Source organism: Tachysurus vachellii, chromosome 23 (genome assembly GCF_030014155.1).
Source record: "Tachysurus vachellii isolate PV-2020 chromosome 23, HZAU_Pvac_v1, whole genome shotgun sequence".
Lineage (NCBI taxonomy): Eukaryota > Metazoa > Chordata > Actinopteri > Siluriformes > Bagridae > Tachysurus > Tachysurus vachellii.
In genome coordinates this window covers 3339735-3361868 of record NC_083482.1, presented here as the reverse complement: position 1 = coordinate 3361868, position 22134 = coordinate 3339735, and the positions used below count along the sequence as shown (strand labels likewise).

Below are 22134 nucleotides of genomic sequence, written 5' to 3'. Positions count from 1 at the left end.
ATAACTACCTTACTAACTCTTAATAAGCAGTAAATTAGGAGTGTTACCACATGCACAGATTATTTGATACCCCCCCCCACACACACTCCCCCTGAAATAAAAAAAACCCTCCATATATCACTTAAGGGGGGAGGGGTTCACCTCCATTTTCCAGGCCTTGACTACCACAGAAGCAGAGACCTAATAAGCTTGAGAAAAAATGCTTCATTTTACATTTTGAGTGGGAATTTTTTAGAACGGCAAGGGTGGGGGATGCTTTCATTTTACAGCAATTATAGGGAAATATGTTTATTACAATTATTAAGTTTATTACAAGCATAATAATGTTTATTATGCATGTGTTACTCAATAAAAGAATCAATTAAAGTTCTACTTACAATTAAATCAGTCAAGAGATCATTTTTAAAATTTGTATTACCTTGCATGCATGTCTGCTTATGACCAAACAAAATGTTTATGTTTTATGTTTGTATTTGTATACGATATAGTTTATATACATTTCCCTATATTTCCAAATAATTCCCATAAATTCCAGTAAATTCCCATAAATTCCCGTAAATTTCCATAAATTCCCGTAAAGTTTACAATTTGGAATATTCCCAAAATTCCCCAGATTATGTTCCCGTGGAAAGTTTCCGGAAATTTACTGGAAATTTACCAGAAACTTTCCGCCCCTTTGCAACCCAAGTCCTACCTGATGCCGAAGACCCCACGTGCCCTCTATGCCCAAGTCTAGCAACACTGGAGCACATCTTAGTGGGATGCAAGACCAGCCTAAAACCCCCCCCCCCCCCCCACCACCACCACCAATTCCCTCCAGCCCCCACTCCACCCAATACACACTGCCCTTTACAGAAGCCCAGGTGAGAATGGAGCTCAGGAAGATCAAAGTGAGGAAGGCTGCGGGTCCAGACGGCATCAGCTCCAGGCTCCTTAAGACCTGTGCAGACCAGCTGTGCAGCATATTGCTGTACACGTTTGACCTGAGCCTGTAGCTGAGGAAAATGCCACAGCTATGGAAAACATCATGCGTGGTAGTAGCTGACCAGTAGCACTGACCTCGCATCTGATGAAGACATTGTGAAGCTGGTGCTCACTCATCTCCGAACTCTGGTGAACCCATCAATGGATCCACTTCAGTTTGCCTACCAACCTGGCATTGGAATGGAAGACACTGTCATCTTCTTCCTAAATCGGGCTATTTCGCACCTGGAAAAGGCTGGGAGCACAGTGAGAGTCATGTTTTTTTAATTCTCTAGTGCTTTTAATGCCATCCAACCTGTGCTCCTTAGGTAGAAGATGGTGTACATGGGAGTGGACCATATCTGTCTGCCTGGATATTGGACTACCTCATAGACCAACCACAGTATGTAAGCAAGGACATTGTGAGAGTGGACTCACAATTACAAATACCTGGGTGTTCATCTGAACAGCAAACTGGACTGGACAGACAATACTATGGCAATCTATAAGAAAAGACAGAGCAGACTCTTTCTGCTGGGGAGACTCTGATGGGACTGCCCCCCCAGAATGTGTATATTTACAATGTATTACAACTTTAAGTCAGACTGCAGCGCCCATGCCAGTACGCTCTGACTTGCAGACTCGTTTCATCGTGTATCTACAATAAAGACTACTGCACAAGGATATCCAAGTCTCCTGGTCTTCTCTGGAAAAAGTTTACAACAGTGGCTACAGTTTGAGGTAGAAGCCCCTCAATCAGGCGTGGTGAACAGATCCATTAAGGAGAACAGATCCACTCGTCAACCAGACTGTATTTCTTTGCACTGCTTCAATTGCATTGCTTCGGCTGTAACCTACTGTGTATTGATGGTTTAGCATTATACAAACAAATGTGCAAGCAAATTAATTTAGATTGTATCATACACAATAGTTTGTGTAACCAATATTTAATAGTGTTGCCCTTTACAACAGTTTTTACTACAAAACCATTTAGGAATTTATACAATGCCAACAAACAAACAAACGTATTGTTAAATCATTTAACAGTGAATACATCCTGTGTGTTTATACACGTCACTCTGTGTGTTGTGTGTTGCAGTATAAAGGAAAGAAGGGCATCTGCCTTGGACCTGAAGATCTGCAGAGACCGGTGGCTCAAAGCGAATTCGTGAACAGGCGGGAGGTGTGTCAACGCTTCTACCTTCCTCTTGCTGAATACGTCATCATTCCAGCCACCAAGGATTCAAACAAAGAAGCCAATTTCTTGTTGCGCGTGTTTTCTGAGAAGTAGGCTGGCTGATATATAATCACTAAATATAACATTTAACCAATAAACACGTGCAAATTAACCAGTAAATCCACGCAAATTAATCAAATATATATACAAATATGCAACAAATTGATGCAAATTAACTAATAAATAAACGCAAATCAACTAATAAATATATGCAAATTAACGTCTATATATTTCATTTCTTTTATTATAATTTTTGATTTTTTTCAGTTCATTTGAAAGCATATTTCTCATGAATTGCATTAAGTGATATACTTTTACAAGGCTATATATCAAGCCATGTCAAGAAGCTTTTATTGTCATTACAACTATATATAGCTGATGCAGTACATAGTGAAATGAGACAACGTTCCTCCAGGATCATGGTGCTACATAGAACAACACAGAGCTAAGGACTGATAGTAAGTTGTCATAGAAACATAAAGTGCAACGTGTGCAAACAGTGCAAAAAACCAATAAGATTAGATGCGAGATAAAATCAGATTACAAGAACCATTAAGATTAGACACGGGATAAGATTAGATTACAACAGAGGTGGGAGTAAGTCACACATGTGCAAGTCACAAGTAAGTCTCAAGTCTTAACCTTCAAGTCTCAAGCAAGTCCGAGTCATTTGCTTTATCATTTATCATTTGCTTTGCTTTATCATTTGCTTTTCAGTCATTTGCTTTATCATTTGCTTTGTCACTGCTTTATGTCAAGCAAGTCAAGTCAAGTCGTAGCTTGAGTCAAGCAAGTCACTGGCAAGTCATACATATGTTTGATGATTTAACTAAATGTATATATTAAACAAAGTTAAATCTACAGTATTTATGGACTATGAGAGTTTTATTTGCAACAAAAAATGATTATATGCATTTATTTTTAAAAGGTGTCCACATACAGGTGAGTTGTAAATACAATAAAAATCTAAAAATGAATAAAAATCAAAACTACAAAGCCTAAGATGTAAATGTAACTGAAATAAGGCCAACATAAAAGCATGAAAAGTTGCCTCAGACATGGCAGAAGACCATGGAAAAGTATATATATAAAAAAGTACAATGGTTTCTATGCAACCAAATGGCACTTTTTTGAAAAGGGACATGGGACACTTTTAATGGGACATGAACACATCCTTAAATTAGATCATTCCTTTTTAACAACAGAATAACAACAACAATCAATCACGTCAATCAAAAAACGTAAATTATTGAATCCCACAAATCTTGAAGTGAATTAACTATTGGAGAGAGAGAGAGAGAGAGAGAGAGAGAGAGAGAGAGAGAGAGAGAGATGATTGGAGTGAGTGTAATTTATTAATTAAAGGGATAGTTCACCTAAAAATGAAAATTCTGTTATCTTTTTCTCACCCTCATGATGTTACAAACCTGTATAAATTTCTTTGTTTTGATGAACACACATGTAGATATTTTCAGGACTATTTATAACCAAACCATTCATGAGCCCCATTCACTTCCATAGTGAAAAAAAAGAATACTATAGAAGTGAATGGGGCTCATGAATGGTTTGGTTATAAACATTCCTTAAAATATCTTCCTCCGTGTTCATCAGAACAAAGAAATTTATACAGTTTTGTAACATCATGAGGGTGAGAAAATTATAAAAGAATTTTTTTATTTTTGGGTGAACTGTCTCTTTAAATTGAATGTGTGCGCGTGTGTGCATGCTAGACAAGAATATGGCTCTGCTTGCAACTCTGAAGTTTTTTATATTTATTTTTATGTTTTTTTATATACAATGTGCATCCCCATAAACGATCCATACGCTTTTCACTCAAAGCCTAACACTGAAGACCAATTATAAGTGCTATTGCAAAAAAGCTGATATTTCCACATAAACAGTGACCAACCATTTACACTACATGGCGCTTACAAAAAATTTAATTTGATAGCACTTTGTCATTCAAATGTGAGCGATGTGGTCGCATTCTGCTGTTCTTCTCTTCTCATCTTACACAAAATCCCGGTACCTGAACTTAATTATTTTTGGTGTAGCGCCTTCCATGTTTCGTCACGACTGTTAAGGTTTATTAGTTAGTGCGCGCGCTCCCTCTGCTTGCCTGCTGCGTCACGTGGTTAGATTACGATTTTGTGTGCGTTTAAAAACAGATTTAAAAACAAAATAGACAAAAAAGATCTAACAAAAACAAAAAAGTTATTTCGAGTCATTTAACTCAAGTCCGAGTCAAGTCTCAAGTCATGAATGTCAAGTCAAAGTCAAGTCGAGTCTTTTTTTAATATTTGTCAAGCAAGTCTCAAGTCTCAAACTTGCGACTTAAGTCCGACTCGAGTCAAGTCATATGACTCGAGTCCCCATCTCTGGATTACAATAACCGATAAGATTAGACACAAGATAAGATTAGATTACAAGAACCAATAAGATTAGACACGAGATAAGATTAGATTACAAGAACCGATAAGATTAGACACGAGATAAGATTAGATTACAATAACCGATAAGATTAGACACAAGATAAGATTAGATTACAAGAACCAATAAGATTAGACATGAGATAAAATCAGATTACAAGAACCAATAAGATTAGACATGAGATAAAATCAGATTACAAGAACCAATAAGATTAGACACGAGATAGGATTAGATTACAAGAACCGATAAGATTAGACACCAGATAAGATTACATTACAAGAACCGATAAGATTAGACAGGAGATAAGATTAGATTACAATAACCGATAAGATTAGACACAAGATAAGATTAGATTGCAAGAACCAATAAGATTAGACATGAGATAAAATCAGATTACAATAACCAATAAGATTAGACATGGGATAAGATTAGACACTAATGTACTGTGTGCTTTCCTTTAAGTTTTGGTGTTTCTGTATGTCACTGAATTTTAGGGTGAACTGATTTTTCTCCCATTTTCTGGTTTCTGAATGTTGCTTTATGGCGTTTGGATTGTTTTCAGCTTAAATAAATTAAAAAAACCTAAAACTTGAGTAGACTTTCTTTTTTATCCCCGACTCTATTTGTTTCTATTTTCTTCTTGAGCTCAAGATTAAGACAAGCCTGTTTGTTGTAGATCCACTTTACGGGGCGGTTTCCCGGACAGGGATTAACACTAATCTTAGAATTAAATGCACATTTAAACTGGATTAACTGAAAAACCATTTCTCAGACATGGTTTAAAATAATCTCAGACTTTCCTTAGTCTTAAACTATAAAGTCAGATTTAGGGACGATCAGAGGTAGTCTAGGTTTAAGTGATGGCATAATTTAAACCTGGCCAGAGGCAGGTTTAACTTCAGATTAACTGATTTTGGTCTCCAGGTTGACATCAGCAAACAAAGAAAATGGATTACTTGGACTTTAATGATGATGAAAGGGTACCACCAAGACCAGATCGTCGGGCAATTATAGACAGGAGCAACCCACTGAATGAGTTTGATGAAATTAACTTTCGTGACCGTTTTCGTATGTACAAACAAAATGTAGCTGACATAATTATTTTGCTTGAACCAAGGCTTTCATCACACTCTTTAAGGGGAAGGCCTATCCCTCCTTCCTTACAAATTCTGATTACCTTGAGGTTTTTGGCATGTGGAATATTCCATTTGTAGATTTGTGGAGATTTGTGTGGAGACATGGAGATTTGTGTGGAGACATGGAGATTTGTGTGGCGTGAGTGAACCAACAGTGTGCAAAATAGTCCACAAAGTCTGCAATGCTATATGTAAACTAAAAGATGACTACATTAAGTTCCCTGATGCTGCTACCCAAGCCATCTACAAGGTGCAGTTCTATGAATATGGCAATTTCCCTGGAGTCATTGGCTGCATTGATGGGTGTCATATTCCCATAAAGCGTCCCTCTACACCGGATGCTGAAGAGTACAGGAATCGTAAAAACTGGTTCTCAATAAATGTGCAAGGTGTGTGCACTCCAACTATGCAATGGAAAGGTGTAACTCATGATTCAAGCATTTTCCAAAACTCCTCTTTGTATGCTCATTTGGAAGGAGGACAACATAGTGGAATCATACTTGGTGACAGTGGGTATGCACAGAACAACTTCTTGTTCACCCCCTATCTTCATGCAGTCACAACAGAGCAACAGAGGTACAACCAAGCACACATCCACACTAGAGGTATAGTGGAGCGCATGTTTGGTGTGTGGAAGAGTCGTTTCCAGTGTCTCAGACGCACACTGCGCTTTGAACCAAGAAGATGCTGTATTGTGATAATTGCTGCAGCAGTGCTTCACAATTACATTAAACAACATGGCTGGCCAGATCCTGAAATGGAAGATGACAGTGACCTAGATATTCCCATTGTTGAAGCCAACAAAGACAGATATGGACTAGCCTGCAGAGATGTTTTTGCTTTGCAGCATTTTTCACAAAGACAATGAATTATGATAACAATTGCCCTGTATTGGTTTCAAGATTATTTTTATTTAAACAAACGAAATTTCAGAACCCAGAACTGGACAGCATTTGTTGCTGCTTCATGTTTCTCTCCTCCTCCTTCAAAGCCAACTCAATATGAAGGATTTATCTTTATTTCATGTTCTTCTTTTAAATACTTTAATTTGTGCTCATGATAGTCCATGGCCAGTTTCTCATGTATGGTCTGTCTCTTGGTCCTTCGGCCCAGATTAGCAACACCATCTTCCCTCCTGGCTGCCTCAGATGTAGTGGGCTGACATGTACCCTTTCTCGGGCCCTCCAAGCTTACGTGGTCATCTGAACATTGTATTGATGATGCATCAGAGAATAATACTTGACTTGAGTTCTTTGCTTATTTTTGTTTTGGGGATATAAGAGATGACGGACAGCATTACATATTCACTGAAGTCTGAGGATGGCACATGTTGCCTACCAAATGAAGATTGGACAGGTGCCCCATCTGAACTGTCCATATGGTCATCATCTGGGATACCTTCCAGGGATTGCTGGCTATCAATGAGGGCACTCAACGAGTCTCCCATATCACCACCAGTCTTGAAATGCTCCCTACGAGCAGCAGCATTTGTCTTCTTTGATTGAATTTTTATGTTTTTCCAGAGGATCTTGGAAAGATGACAATTTAGAAATTATGTTAGTAATTATTATACGGTTTCTTTAATTTCTGAATTACAGATATGTTTCAGTCCCACCGTGTGTGCAACACAAAACAAACTTTAAGGACTGATTTGTAAAAGTGGGCAAACCTAATAAATACACTCTTACCTGAAGTTGCTGGACTGTCCTTTGGCTTACTTTTTCATTTGAGTTAAATTCAGTGCAAATTTTACTCCAGGCATTCTTTTTCTTGCTTTCTGTTGATGAATCATGCTGTTTCTTCTCAATAATTGGGTGGTTTGACACAATTTGCTTCAACAAATGTTTTTCAAATTCACAGAAATTTTTTGAACGTTTCCTTTTACCTTTGTTTATTGTTGGTTGGATGATTTACTCCAGTTCCACACATCGCTAATGTGTTTTAAGATTCCATCCCTGGTTTTTGAAGTGTCCTCAGGTAATCACTATGCGCTAGTCATTAATATAATCAGGCTTCACAAAGAGTAGCCTGTTAGTCCTAATTTAGCTTAGTCTGTGACTCTCTAGTCTACAACTAATTAATCTCAACTTAAGTAGTGTCTCAAAAAGCCTTTTTTTTAATTCTGAATTAATTTAAGAAGAATTAGGCTAGTTCTGACTTTATTTAATCCCTGTCTGGGAAACCGCCCCTACATGTATTTAGGATATGCACTGAACCTGGACGTTAGATGGCGCAAGAGACATGCTTTTCTTTAGAAATGTTGTCTCTTTAACCTACTATTTCTCTAGCATACATTTGACTTCTTATCACTCTGATCTCTAAAGTATTGTAAATAACAAGCAGATAAAACCTGACTCTCTTACTATATACCAAACCAAAAGACAGGCAGAAAGGATGATGGATATATAGATGTTGTTTGGTTAATAAACTAGGATATATAAATATATATATATGGTGTTTATGTTATATACCCTTGATTTACTCTGGTGCTTCAGAGAAGACTTATTAACAGATATATAAACAGATTAATAAACAGAATCTGTAAATTCAGTAATACTATTTCAGAATAAAATAATATGTTGAGCAGGAACTCCAAGTCCTCTTGGTTTCCATGACAGATTTAAACCACGCCCGAAGGAGGAGAACCCAAAACTTCCTTAAACTCACTTCTGCAATCACACTGTATCCAAAGCGCATTTAAAGTCGGATCCAGTAGTTAAGCAGGTTCAGATATGTCTGGAGTGGCGTCAACTTTGGCTAAGAAGCGAGCCCGGGCTGCGGGTTTCGGCACCAACGCGAACGCCAACAAATACCTGAACCAGGATTATGAGGCGATCAGAAGTCAGTGCAAAAGTCAGGGGCAGCTTTTCTGTGATCCTTATTTTCCAGCTGAGCCAGAGTCCCTGGGCTTTAAGGAACTTGGACCAAATTCCTCCAAGGTCCGAGGAATGCAATGGAAAAGACCTGGGGTAAGTGGTACTGAATATCTACTTAATACTACTGAAAAGCAAATCGTTTTGTCTGATGCTGGGGAAAGAAAAAACCAATGCTTCCTTGATTAGTTGGTAAAAATTTTCCATGCAGGTTTATTTGGGGGTGGGAAGGGGAGGAGAAAAAAAAAAAGCTGTTTTGGATGGAAAGAAATGGTTGAGAAAGTGCTGGGGGAAAACCAAGCAAGTCATGATGCATGAACAGACTGTTTATTTATTTATTTCTATATAAATATATATATAACTGTTTAAAAAAAAACTCTTATTTATTTATTTTTAGAAATTGATACGATGTACCTTTTTTTTTTTTTTTGCTTGTTTTTGTTTTATATAATGAGCAAATGTTGACAAGATCACTGTGTTGTTTTTTATATCTCACACAAACCAGGCAGTAGTTAAAGATGGGTGTTGGCTATGACCAGCACCACTGCACATACAGACAGGATGGTTGCTACTGGTGTGTTCATGTTTGTAAATAGATGTGGGTGTTTTTTTGTTTGTTTTTTTAAATAACAGGAGTTGTGCTCCAGACCTCAGTTCATTACCGGAGGAGCTACAAGGACTGATATTTGCCAAGGAGCCCTGGGTAAGACACACTGACTGATATCCGGGTACCGATAGATGCTGGTGCTTGTGGTGTTGCTTTGATGAACAACATGTCTGAAACAGGAAGTGATGCCTCTCTCTCACACACACACACTCACACACACACTCACTCACACACACACACACACACACACACACACACACACACACACACACACACACACACACACACACTCTCACTCACTCTCTCTCTCTCTCTCTCTCTCTCTCTCATGCATCCACACACAAAGCAAATAAGCTGGTAATTGCTCCCCTTCTTTAACCAAACTGACTCGCTGGTGGTTACCTCCCTGAACCAGTTCTACAGCTTCTACATACACACATATACATAAAATCCGCAGCTTGTTCTAATTAAAGGTTTGACATTCAGACGTGAATAAATCAGATGTCATCGATTCATTTCATGCAGGCTGAAAAGTTAATTAGTGTAAAAAATGCATCAGACTTTTTTTTTTTTGAGGAAACAAGTAACAACAATAAAACCAAAGGATCACCTGAAAAGCTAGCTGGGTGTGTCAAAGGATTCACAAACACACAATATTAAATCTCATGAGTCATGAGAAAAGCAGTTTCAAACAAAAAAATAAAGAAATAATAATAAGGATTGTCCACTATATTGTTGAACACCGAGATTCAGTTCATTCATTAAAGGAAGATGATAATTATGTAATATGATAATGACTTATTCAAAATGACCACCAGAAGCAAATGATCTCCAAGATGGACTGAATCGTTTTTTTTTTTAATAAATAAATTTGCATTTTTATTTAGTATTCAGATACAGTGCAGTGATTGAGGTTGTGTGTTACTGACTCTACGAGTCAAATCCACCATTTTAACGGCTGGTAATTGTACAGCGAGGCTTTATGTAAGGAGAGGTTTAAGGAAGGAGTCTCCAGTGCCAGTAATTCCTAACAGTCAGTACTGTCTTCAGTTGAGGGTAAAATTGACTGATTTTGATGCAGCTGTTTTCTTTTTCTGATTTTGATGATATTTTTTAAAAAGAAAGTTAAATGAATTGTTGAAATTGTTGTACGTACAGGATTTTTCTTTTAAACTCCTGCCAGTGAAGATGCGTGTGATGACATTATATTATGTTCAGTACACTGGAAGGAACCTAACAGGGCTTTGGCTGAACGTGTGTTAAGATGTCACAATACAGGATTACAGTTTTATCCATTAATCCATAAACAGAACTAACTTGTAGTACCAGACTACAAGAATGTACAGAAGTCCTAAAAGATCCTGCATTATTTTATTTTTTTTATTTTTTTTGTTTTCTCATCATCGTTATATGGAGTATAAACAGACGCGTGATCTTGTTTCGCAAGTTCTGACTGAAATATGATTCAAGTGGCAAACAAAGATGAGAGAGAAAACACAGTATACGATCCTGAGCATGTTCCTGTAGCTCTAGCTCCAAGCAACAAGATTGCGTGCCTGTGTGACCACAGCCGGCTGTGCAGGAATGAATGCGTTCAGAGGATGATTTGCATGGCTTTTTTATGCTGCCCATTGTTTGTGCATTTTATTTATTTATATATTTATTTTTACTATAGATAAATCTAATGAACAAATGAGGACTCACAGAGCTAATCACAAACTCTAGTGAGTCAACTCTAGTGAGACGAGAGAGCTCGGGATGTTTCTTGGAAATGCATTTGTTTCTTTTTTTGTGTTTGGCAACGTAATATTCTAGTAAACAACGTGTAAACATTTGTTTCTGATTTGCTTTGCTAGCACTTACGAAGTGGTACGAATGAATGACAAAAGGTTGTATCAACCGATTCATTGAATCTATTCAACCTGATCCTATATTATTATAATATTGATTACATGGATCGATTACATATATTTGACTGCAAACGAATCAAAGATCTGTAGCTTAAAAACAGCAAGAAGTCTAGAAATCAAAATCATTGATGATTCGGATTCTCGTTCAAATTCGAATAGGAAATACTAGATTGTTTTTTTCTATACTCAAGATATTCAAATTGCTAAGATGTTATTTTTTGTTTCTAGTCAAAATGATCTCCAGCAGAGAGTCAGGAACCCGTTCAAGCGTGAACAGTGACGCTTTAAAAGCTGATCTGTTTGAGCATATTAGATAAATAAGGAAGTAAGAGAGCAGAACAGATGAGCAGATTAAAGTCACATGGCTTTGTTTAGGTACTGACAAAGCACAGCGAAAAGCAGGTTTTTGAACGGCGTTTAATAACGTGTCCATTATGCAAACTGTTCAAGATGGATTTTTTTTTTTACAGCAGTTTGTCACACCCACTGTGTTTGGTGTGGGTCAGTAAAACCTTGATTATTAGTAGGTGTGAACATTCCACCTGTGCTTGGGTGTGTTTAAGTTAAAAGTAAAGCCCTTATGGATTACGAGGAAATGTGGAAATAGGAGTAGTGTGATTTTGGTAGACAGGAATGTCTGCTGTAGATTTTTTGCTGAGCTGACTGATTTATTCTCCTGCTCTTACAGTTGTTTAGCGAAATTAGACATGTCAAAACTTGTGTTGGTTTTTAGACTGTGTGTCGGTGTGTGTAAATTGGCCGTTTTCCCTCTGAATTTGTGCCAAATGTAAAGCCATTGTGTACCAAAAGCTTAGGGTGACTCCGATGGATTGTCGTCTTTCTCTAAAACTGGTTCTTTAAGTGGCACGTGTCAATGGTTTTGGAGTTTGAAGTTCAGAAGTGATCACATGACCCAGAGAAAAGATGAATCACCCTGTTGCGGTTTTCAAGACTGTCCCAATAACGAATCAGCTAATACTGTGCAGCATTTTGACTCAAATGCTTGATTCTGATTGGTCAGATTAGTCTTGATTAATACTGATTAATAAATAATTATAGTGGAGACAACAATGACACTTGTGCGTAATATATAAAAACCATGTACTACATAAAATTGGTATACAAATCTTGTTATATTTAAAATTTCAAACATAGCAATATGGCCACCACACACCAATCAGTCCTTGCTTTGGGTGGATCTTTATTTGTGGCTCTTGACTGATTGCACGGATTGGAAATATTAGTGGTCAGTGAGGTGAAATCTGATGCATTGCTGGATTTCTGATGATGAATGAATTGTTTACAAAAAAGACTTTTCCAATACAGAAGCTCATAAGCCAGATATCTGTGGGCTGCTCAGTAAAGTGGACATGAGACAGTGATGTTATTGTAATGTTGTGTAAATGATTGACGGAGCTGACTTAGTGTTTCTGTCTTTCAGGGGACTGCTGGCTCTTGGCAGCCATCGCCTCTCTGACGTTGAACGAGGATGTGATGGCCAGGGTGGTCCCCAGTGGCCAGGATTTTGGCGCAGACTACGCTGGAATCTTCCACTTTCAGGTGTTCATGTGTTTTTAATCTCTTGTTTTTTTGCACACTAAACACATGTTTTAGACATCATCAACGTGTTTAACTTTAAAATCTAGACACCCCGTAACGTCCGGCCGAGACATCCTTGTCAAGAGAAAACGTGTGGATGGAATTAACCTCGATCTTTTAGGGCTCCAGGTTTTGTTTTTAAAAGAAAGTCTTCTCACACTTGTCTTTAGTTCTGGCAGTTTGGTGAGTGGGTGGATGTCGTCATTGACGATCGGCTACCCGTGAAGGACGGGAAGCTAATGTTCGTCCATTCAGAAGAAGGCAGCGAGTTTTGGAGCGCCCTCTTGGAAAAGGCCTACGCTAAGTAAGTGCATCTTTTGCTTTTTTGGCACTGCTTTAACCAGCCTGTGCCCAGAATCTGAAAAAGGACTGTACCTAGAATCAGACACCAGTTCTGGACGGCTTCCCTGCTAAACCACCCTGGGGGAACCAGGGGCATTTGCCTTATATGTTGCCATAATTAACTTCTGCTAGTTGTTAAGAACAGCAGCTCTACTATTAAAAAGAATAATCCCAGTAACTCTGTAGCGATTTTCGACACCAGTATCACCAAGAGATCCTTGGCAGAAAAGGCATTTCACTGAAAGGCTACTCTGATCCAAATCTGTTACAGAGCCATGGCCTGGGTCTGCTATTTAACTATAACCTGATTCAACTGAAGCCAGCTCCAGGAAGTAATACTTACATGGTGTAGATTTGGGCTTGCGGGCGGCATTTATGGGAGTTGCAAAACTGAGCACAAAGAGAATTTTATTAGTACGATGCTTTATTCCCTGTCTGAGATACGGTTTACAAAATCAGCTCAACGGCAGCAATTCTTAAAACCTCACAAAGCTGCGAATCCAAACGGAGAAATACATAGTCTTGGTCATTTTACAAGCAACTCGTGTAATTTTGTGATGAACTTAAACAATGTCATTTATATACACAATAAAATAAACGCATACTATTATTTATACACGGGTCATTTTATGCTATCTCTAGCAAAGTGGTCAAATAAGAGATATCTAAGCCAGAAGAAGGAAAACCATGTTTTTAGTCTTTTCTCTGCCTTTAGTGGGCAGAGAAATTTGTGGGTAAAGAGTTTTAATTAATTTAAGTAAGATTTAATGACATGTACTTAATGGAATTGATTTGTGTGTGTAAATGTTTTAGCTAATTCTTCCCCCAAACCTTCCTGCAGGGTGAACGGCTCATACGAGGCTCTGTCCGGAGGCTCCACCACCGAGGGCTTTGAGGATTTTACTGGTGGAATTGCCGAGCAGTACGAGCTGAAGAACGCGCCGGCGAACATATTCCAGATTATTCAGAATGCTCTGGCGTCTGGAGCTCTGCTTGGCTGCTCTATAGACGTGAGCGCTGTTTAGATACACACACACACACTCTCTCTCTCTCTCTCTCTCTTTTTAATGACTAGGCCTAGCTAAAATGAACTATTCATTTAGTGTGTGTCTGTGTGTGTGTGTGTGTGTGTGTGTGTGTGTGTAGATCACGAGTGCTGCTGATTCAGAGGCCATCACTCGGCAGAAGCTGGTGAAGGGACACGCCTACTCACTGACAGGGGCTGTCGAGGTACAAGCAAAGTAATCAAATAAATATATATCAGAATTTCTCACTGTGTGTGTGTGTAGCATTACCTTGTGTGTTGTGTTTTGCATTAAGGTTAATACCCGTGCAGGTCCGGAGAAGCTGGTGCGCATGAGGAACCCGTGGGGTCAGGTGGAGTGGACTGGACCCTGGAGTGATGGGTAACACACACACACACACACACACACACACACACACATGCTCCACACTTTATTACTGCTCACAAGTAATATATAGGTATAATGGACTATAACTCTTACATTATACAAATACAACATATTTTAAAACGATATAAAGTCTACTTGCTGTTCATACATGCGTGCTTCCGGCAGGATGTTGTAATAAAGCCGAACAGTTTTTAATAAATGACCGGATCAGTGCTTTATCCCTGCTATTGCAGCTCAGCCGAGTGGAACTCTGTGAATCCTTCGGAGCGCCCGAGCAACAACGCTGAAGACGGAGAGTTTTGGTAAAGTTATCTTCCATGTTAAAAATCAAATCTAAAAAAAAAAAAGCTAAAAAACTTATAGCAGCCTTTCATGTTAAAAACACTTTCAGATAAATCAGATCATTCCAAAAAAACAAAATCATATTATTAAAGATATTTGACTAATAATTTTGAAACATTATGTTCAAAAAGTCTAGCTATTGTGATTGGAACTCTAATTCATTTCTAATAAAAATAAAATGAATTAATGTTTATTAAAAAAAATATTACTATCTAATATTAACCGTATAATGTTTCATGTACTATCTAATATCTAATCGTATAATGTTTCATATATATATATATATTTAATAATCTGTCAGTCAAGTTGTAATATATGAAGCAAAATAATTAAGGTAAAAAAAATTAATGTCTAAATTGTTGTATCGTTAAAGCTGTAGCACATAATGTATCACTTCTTTTTCAGAGGTAAAAAATAAAGTCAACATTTTTGTTTGTGCACAGGATGTCCTTTTCTGACTTCCAGCGGAATTACTCCCGTATCGAGATCTGCACCCTGACCCCCGACGCCATCACCAGCAGCCAGGTTAAACCATGGAGTGTGAAGAATTATAATGGAACCTGGAGGAGGGGCTCCACCGCCGGAGGATGCAGGAATAATGCTCGTAAGTACAATTTCAAGATTTTTTTTCCAGATATATTAAATATCACGGGTTGGAGTCAATGATTTTAGACTAACTGGCTAGACGGGAGTTAGGCGTGTCTCGCTTAGGAAGAATTGTAAGACAGCAAAAACACAAAGCCGCGGAATGTTCTTCATTTTCCGTTGACTTCATGTAGCGAAGTGGGCGGGGCGAGCAATGTGGAACGTTTCGACAGCATGAAATGTTATGCAAATGAGAAGCAAAGTGATGAGAGACTGAAGGACATCAGTGTTCTTTTTTTTCCCGACACAACTGCATTATCTTCTCTATCATTGTTTTGCTTCTGAACCTGAAGCCCAAATTGTGTGATTGGTGGAACTGACGGCACCAGAGGAAACCATGGCGACTGTTTAAGAGTGTTGCCCATCTGAGTGTGGTGTTTCTCTGAAGTCCATGCTGGTTAATTAAAACCCAAGGCTGCAAGGATGGCTCTGTCACCTTCCGGAAAAATGTGTCATAAAAAAAACAATCATCAAGAACATCATTATAATCTTTGCCTTAATCATCAGAGATAATGATTTGGATCTTTCAGGATTTCCCTGTCCCGAGGGTGGTGTTGTTTCTGAACGCTATTTGTTTTCGCAGAAACGTTCTGGATGAACCCGCAATTCGTTATCAAGGTGAACGAAGAGGACGATGACCCGAACGACAACGAGCAGGGATGCAGCCTTGTAATGGGTCTGATCCAGAAGAACCGACGCCGGTTAAGAAAGGACGGCGAGGACATGCACACCATCGGCTATGCCATCTACGAGGTCAGAGCCACAGTCGCCCGATCCTGGAATATATAAGAGATTTTTGGATGTTTCTGCGTCATTCATATAAAAAAAAAATGTAGAATCTTTTCTTGTCTGGTTATCTGGTTATACCATATTTAATAATATAAATTAAATTAAATTAAATTAATTTATATATATTCCTCTTTGATTTATATATATATAATATATATATATATATATATATATATATATACACGTATACATTTTATATCTGTTGTACTTCCCTACATGCTCCTTCATTCATATATCTCCACTGCCACACCCAGTTACACTTACAGTTTTACACACACACACACACACACACACACACACACACGTACGTTTTGTTTTGTTGGTCTTTGTATTTGTATTTTGCATCTAATTTATCTTCTGTAAATATTGTAATTGTCTGTTTGCATAATAAAAAACAAATAAATATATATATATATATATATATATATATATATCTAATAAGATCATGATGATCCCTGAATTGGGTTGGTGTTGGCCTTGAGCCTTAGCAACACTGCAGACACCATGACAATGTAAAAACAAGGAACAATAAAAAAAAAAAATTAATGTAGAACTGGATGAGGAAATGGGGTAGAGGATGTGTGAGTAAGGAAGGTTGGTTTATTGAGACAGAAAGAGAAAAAGAGATGATTCATCAGGAATGTTTTCCTACTGGGGAAGTTTCCAGTTTCTTGACTTTGCTACTTGTCATGTTCGTGTTGATCTGACACGTTTTTCTTTTCTGTATTTCCACAGGTGCCTTCACAGGTAAGAACACTTTTCAATAACCAGCTCCCAGCTTTAATAAACAGCTCACACTGCAGTTTCCTGTTCACTTCCTGTCCTTCTGATCAGCTCTGTCTTTCCACCAGTTCAAGGGCCAGACAAACCTGCACCTGGATAAGAACTTTTTCCTGACGCACGCGCAGAAAGCTCGCTCTGAGACCTTCATCAACCTGCGTGAGGTCAGCACACGCTTCAAGCTGCCTGCTGGCGAATACCTGGTCGTGCCTTCCACCTACGAGCCTAATAAGGACGGTGACTTCTGCCTGCGTGTCTTCTCTGAGAAGCAGACCGAAACACAGTAAGCAATTAAATCTTCTTTCACTGATTAACATCTTATTTATGGCTTTACAATCAGCTGTATGTCAAATAATCAATGTCTACACTAATACACATGCATCACACATTATATTAAAAAGATACTATTTTGATTTTCATCTGTGTTTTTTAATATTGTGCTTCATTTATTAATATTTTGGCTATCAAGCTGTAAAAATTTCCAATGGATTCAAAGATCTTTTCATTGTTTCTATGTTGATAAATGTCAGCTAGCTGAAAATGGGCATCTGGGCATTAGAGCTGATTTACATTTAGCCACGCCCACCAAATGCCATAAAAGGCAATGACCAACATCACTGTGTTTTTACATATATAATGTGTGTGTGTGTGTGTGTAAATGAATATATATTGCAACAGATGGATGGATGAATCAGAAAATCTAAAGAGGAAAAATGGATGAATGAGTTATTGAAAAAGAAAGAAATAATAAAGTGATGAATGACAACAAATGAAAGTGGGAAGAAAGACAGAAAAAGATTGAATTAAATAATGAATTGTAAGAAATAAAAAAATGTGTAGTGTAAAAATAAGACGATGATGTTGAAGATCTTAATGAAGAACAAGACGTTTATTCCAACATAGCAGTGACAAAATACATGACGTACTTTGGGTTCGTCGGAGTCAATAAGAACCCAATATGAAATGAGGTTCTGCTTTGAATGTGTATTGAGCATAAGAACTGAGTGTCTCCCAAATGGCTGGGTCACACCTTGTTATTTAGCCAGATGTCTTTAAATGTTAATCACGTTCACGTATATACCTTGTCTTGTTATTGTTACAATTGTTATCAGTCAAATAGTCCCTTTAAATGGTCATCGCGGTCACCGCGGTCACGCAGACCTTGGCTTGGTATTGTTACAGTTGTTATCAACCAAATGGTCACTTTAAATGGTAATCGCGGTCACGTAAACCCTTTGTTCTTGGTGATCTCTGATGTCCTGCTGCCGCTCCCATATTTATAATTGAATCGAGTTTATACGTTTAGAGTCCTAAACGTATTACCTTATGATACTTAAACCTTTTTAGGAATGAGCTCTTTTAGATGTGTACCTTGGAGTGGAATTTGGGTGCAATTTCTGTAATTTCTTACAGAATAAATAGGACAAAATAAATGCATGAATCAATGACGAATACATGAATAAAAGAGAACAAATGAAATAACGGATGGAAGAAACAATGATTTGATGAATGAACGAATGAATAATTCAGTAGTAGTTATTCAGGATTAATAGTCGATGTACAGATTTTTCTTGAATAACCGGTTTTCTTTACCCCATTCAGGCGTTGCGATGATCCTGTCGATGCTAAATTAGTAGACGTGAGTTTGGTTTTAGAATTATTTTTATTATAAAGTATGTTTTTCAAATTGAAAAGATACTCTTGAACGGAAATTCTTTCCGTGGTTATAAACACATCTGATCCTTGCTTTTCAGGAAACCGTGTCAGACAGTGAAGTAGATTCGAACTTCAGGAGCCTGTTTATGAAACTGGCAGGAACTGTATGTACAGAGCGTTTTCATGTATATGAACTTCTGCACTGTGCCTTGTTTGTAGCTAGAGTGTGTTTTGTGCTGAAAATGCCCGTCTGTCTCTTCTCAGGACATGGAGATCTCTGCCGCAGAGCTCAGAACGATCATGAACAAAGTAGTCGGCAAACGTACGTATGATTTTTATCCTCCTGTCGCAATATAGCCGGACTTTGTCTTACTCGACTGTTTCAATTTTCTAGGAACGGACATTAAGACAGACGGTTTCTCCCTGGACACGTGTCGCACCATGGTCAACCTCATGGATGTATCCTCATGCTAACACACATTATTATGCTAATATCCGAATGTACTGTTGTCATACTGTACACATATCACTCATAGGCACTGTGGAAGTTCTTCAGGTCCATCCAAGCAAGTTTAGCTTCGTGTACGTTCACCATTTTTGAATATTTCCCTTGACTGATTCTCAGGACTCCGGCAACGGGAAGCTTGGTCTGGGCGAGTTCGCCACATTGTGGAAGAAAGTGCAGAGATACATGGTAAGGTGATTATGTGAGGTCCAAAGTATCACAACATCAATTAGTTATCAGATTACATTTATTTTAACTATACATTGATGCATTAACTATATACAATACTGTGGAAAAGTCTTAGTCTAAACCTTAAAGTGTTTTTTAGATGTTCATTTTATGACACACGCATTGTTGTTATGATGCTCGTTTTACAGTCAGAAATACCTAGGATGTCTTCCAGAATGATCTTTCCAAGATTTCATTGCAATTTGTAGTTTATAGTTGGAATGGACTTCTTAGTGATTTTTTTGTAATTGTTGTAGGATATCTATAAACAAAACGACATGGATGGCTCTGGGAAAATAAGCACACCAGAGTTTCGTGGAGCACTGGGAAAAGCCGGTAAGTCACGCCTCATCCCACATCAGTCACAAGACCTCTATTCACACGCTGATCTGATGCGCACACTCGCACAACACGCACTGTCTGCTGCTTCTCACAGCTCTACACAGTGCACTAAATAGCAATCTTAGAATACATCAAGAGAATGAATTACCAGAATGTATGAAATAGTCCATGGAATAAATGTGTTACTCTTACAAAATTTTCACACTGTATTTGAATATTTTGGAGGAAATTTTGCCTGTAAGGTCTCTGAATCTGTCGTTTCTTTTCATAGGATTCACTCTGAACGATACCATCTTTCAGCTTTTGGTGAACCGCTTCGCTGATACTGACCTCACCATTGACTTTGATGACTTTGTGTCCTGCATTATGCGGTTGGAGCTGATGTTCCGTAAGTGTAGTCCTAAATTCTTTATATTAAAGCAAATAATATATATAAACTATAAGGTAAACATGGGCCTTTTCCAAAATGTCACTGCTTTGGAATGACTGTATGCTTTTGTGGCAGAAGGGTTTTCATCAATGTCAATTAGAGTTGAAACACACCTTTGGAATGCTGCCCAAAGAATGTGGACATCTGACCGTCACTCGTATTTAAAGATTCCAGACATGTTGGAACATGTTTAAGCCCCTAAGGCTCCTGGGAACACAGGACCTTTTGTCATGTGTTCATTGTGTGTCATATAAATCTAGGAAACATTGGTCATTCCTGGAGGTATTCAGCAATTAGCATAGATTATCTTCTAACTAGCTGAAACGCTAGCAAGCTGTTAGTACATGAAGCTACCACAAAAGTAGAGTTTTGAACCTTTTGTCCATTTTGGCACAGTATCTAACTTTCCTGTCCTAATTCCTTAACAAACAAACAAAAATCCCTGTTGCAATATTTTGTGTTTCTTTTTCCTCTTGTTTAGGAGTTTTCCGTAAAATGGATCCACACAACACCGGTTTCTTAGAGATGAACTTTGAAATGGTTAGTTTATACACATATTATATATATATATATATATATATATATATATATATATATATATATATATATATATATATATATATATATATATATATATATATATATAATAATGTAATTATTTATTATAATGTAATTATTATAATGTGTATGCATATATGGAAATATATATATATATATATATATAATATATATATATATATATATATATATATATATATATATATATATATATATATATATATATATATATATATTATAATATATATAGTGGAAATGTATTTGTTTTGATATAAACACTGTGTTTTCTCTTTTCTCCACAGTGGCTGTATTTAACTATGATTTAAACAGCACCAGCCTGAGCAAAAAGCTATGAGAGTCCAATACTTGCATAAGGACTTATAAACTTTTTTTATCAGTAATTATAGTTGGAACAATTAAAAGTGGGGAAAAAAAGAAATAAATTTTTTTTTTTTTTTTTTTTTTTTTTTTTTTTTTTTTTTACAATACTATTGTTAAATTTATGGATTTTTTTTTTAAAGACGTTTGTGTTTTCTTGAAAGCGACAATGGCTAATATATAAAGTTTTAATATAGAACAATACTCGATTTTGCCTTGGTTTTATTTGGTTATATGATGGGGCGAGGGAAATCTTAAAAAAAAAAAAAAAAAAACACTAAAGTTATTTTTAAATTTATGAAATTTTTATGGAGAAATTTATTATGATAATTATGGTAATATATCTACATTTCTTTTCTTCTGCATTTTTAAGTACCCCTATTTTTGGTTCAAGTGCCCCTGATGTCACAATATAGACATGGGAGTTTAAACCTACCACAGACTTGTATGCTAATATATGCAAATTAGGGTAGATTAAACGGTAACTGGGAATAGTTAAAGTTTAGTTAAAAAATATACATGGATGTATTGAGTGACTCAGGGTTGTTAAGATAATTTCAATAAATCACTTTAAATATTACAATACTGATTAAGCACAACTTGCTGAAGGTGTTGCTAAAGGGCTGGGGTTTTACATTTGTTTAATTTTCATATTAATGCATATTCATTTTTGAAGGTAGGCCTGCAAATTTTAGATCTGTTTTTGGCAATGAAAAACAAATTAAACTTTTTTTTTTCCAGCTTAAATTACATTTCTGATTATAAACTGACACCTTCAGGGGGATTTGAATCAAAAATGCTGCATGATTTTGATGCGTTGTTTGTGTTTTGGGAATTTTATGGTACAATGACTTATTAAAAATGTGTTTCTCGAAGCTGCAGTAATATTTTTTTGGGGTGCAGGATTTCCAAACTGCTTTTAAATCGAAGGGAACAGTAGGGAATGTGTAAGAAAATAGTAAAGGGTGGTAC

The 22134-nt window shown here is 37.1% G+C and overlaps 1 protein-coding gene across 1 annotated transcript; it reads left to right on the top strand.

Moving 5' to 3' along the window:
- Positions 1-8409: 8409 nt before the first annotated feature.
- LOC132838552 (calpain-2 catalytic subunit-like) lies at positions 8410-22037 on the top strand. The gene is made up of 21 exons (XM_060858939.1): positions 8410-8735; positions 9273-9342; positions 12598-12716; positions 12926-13059; positions 13939-14107; positions 14244-14327; positions 14418-14503; positions 14743-14811; positions 15295-15455; positions 16080-16249; positions 17021-17032; positions 17137-17348; positions 18668-18704; positions 18820-18885; positions 18986-19043; positions 19116-19180; positions 19347-19415; positions 19712-19790; positions 20068-20184; positions 20708-20766; positions 21087-22037. The coding sequence occupies exons 1-21, from the start codon at positions 8499-8501 to the stop codon at positions 21108-21110; spliced, it is 2097 nt and encodes a 698-aa protein (XP_060714922.1). The 5' UTR covers positions 8410-8498; the 3' UTR covers positions 21111-22037.
- Positions 22038-22134: the final 97 nt, after the last annotated feature.

Coding starts and splice junctions, on each gene's coding strand:
- LOC132838552 (XM_060858939.1), top strand. CDS start 8,499: ATGTCTGGAGTGGCGTCAACTTTGGCTAAGAAGCGAGCCCGGGCTGCG. Junction 13,060..13,938: donor TTGGAAAAGGCCTACGCTAA/GTAAGTGCATCT, acceptor ACCTTCCTGCAG/GGTGAACGGCTCATACGAGG. Junction 18,705..18,819: donor TCGATGCTAAATTAGTAGAC/GTGAGTTTGGTT, acceptor CTTGCTTTTCAG/GAAACCGTGTCAGACAGTGA.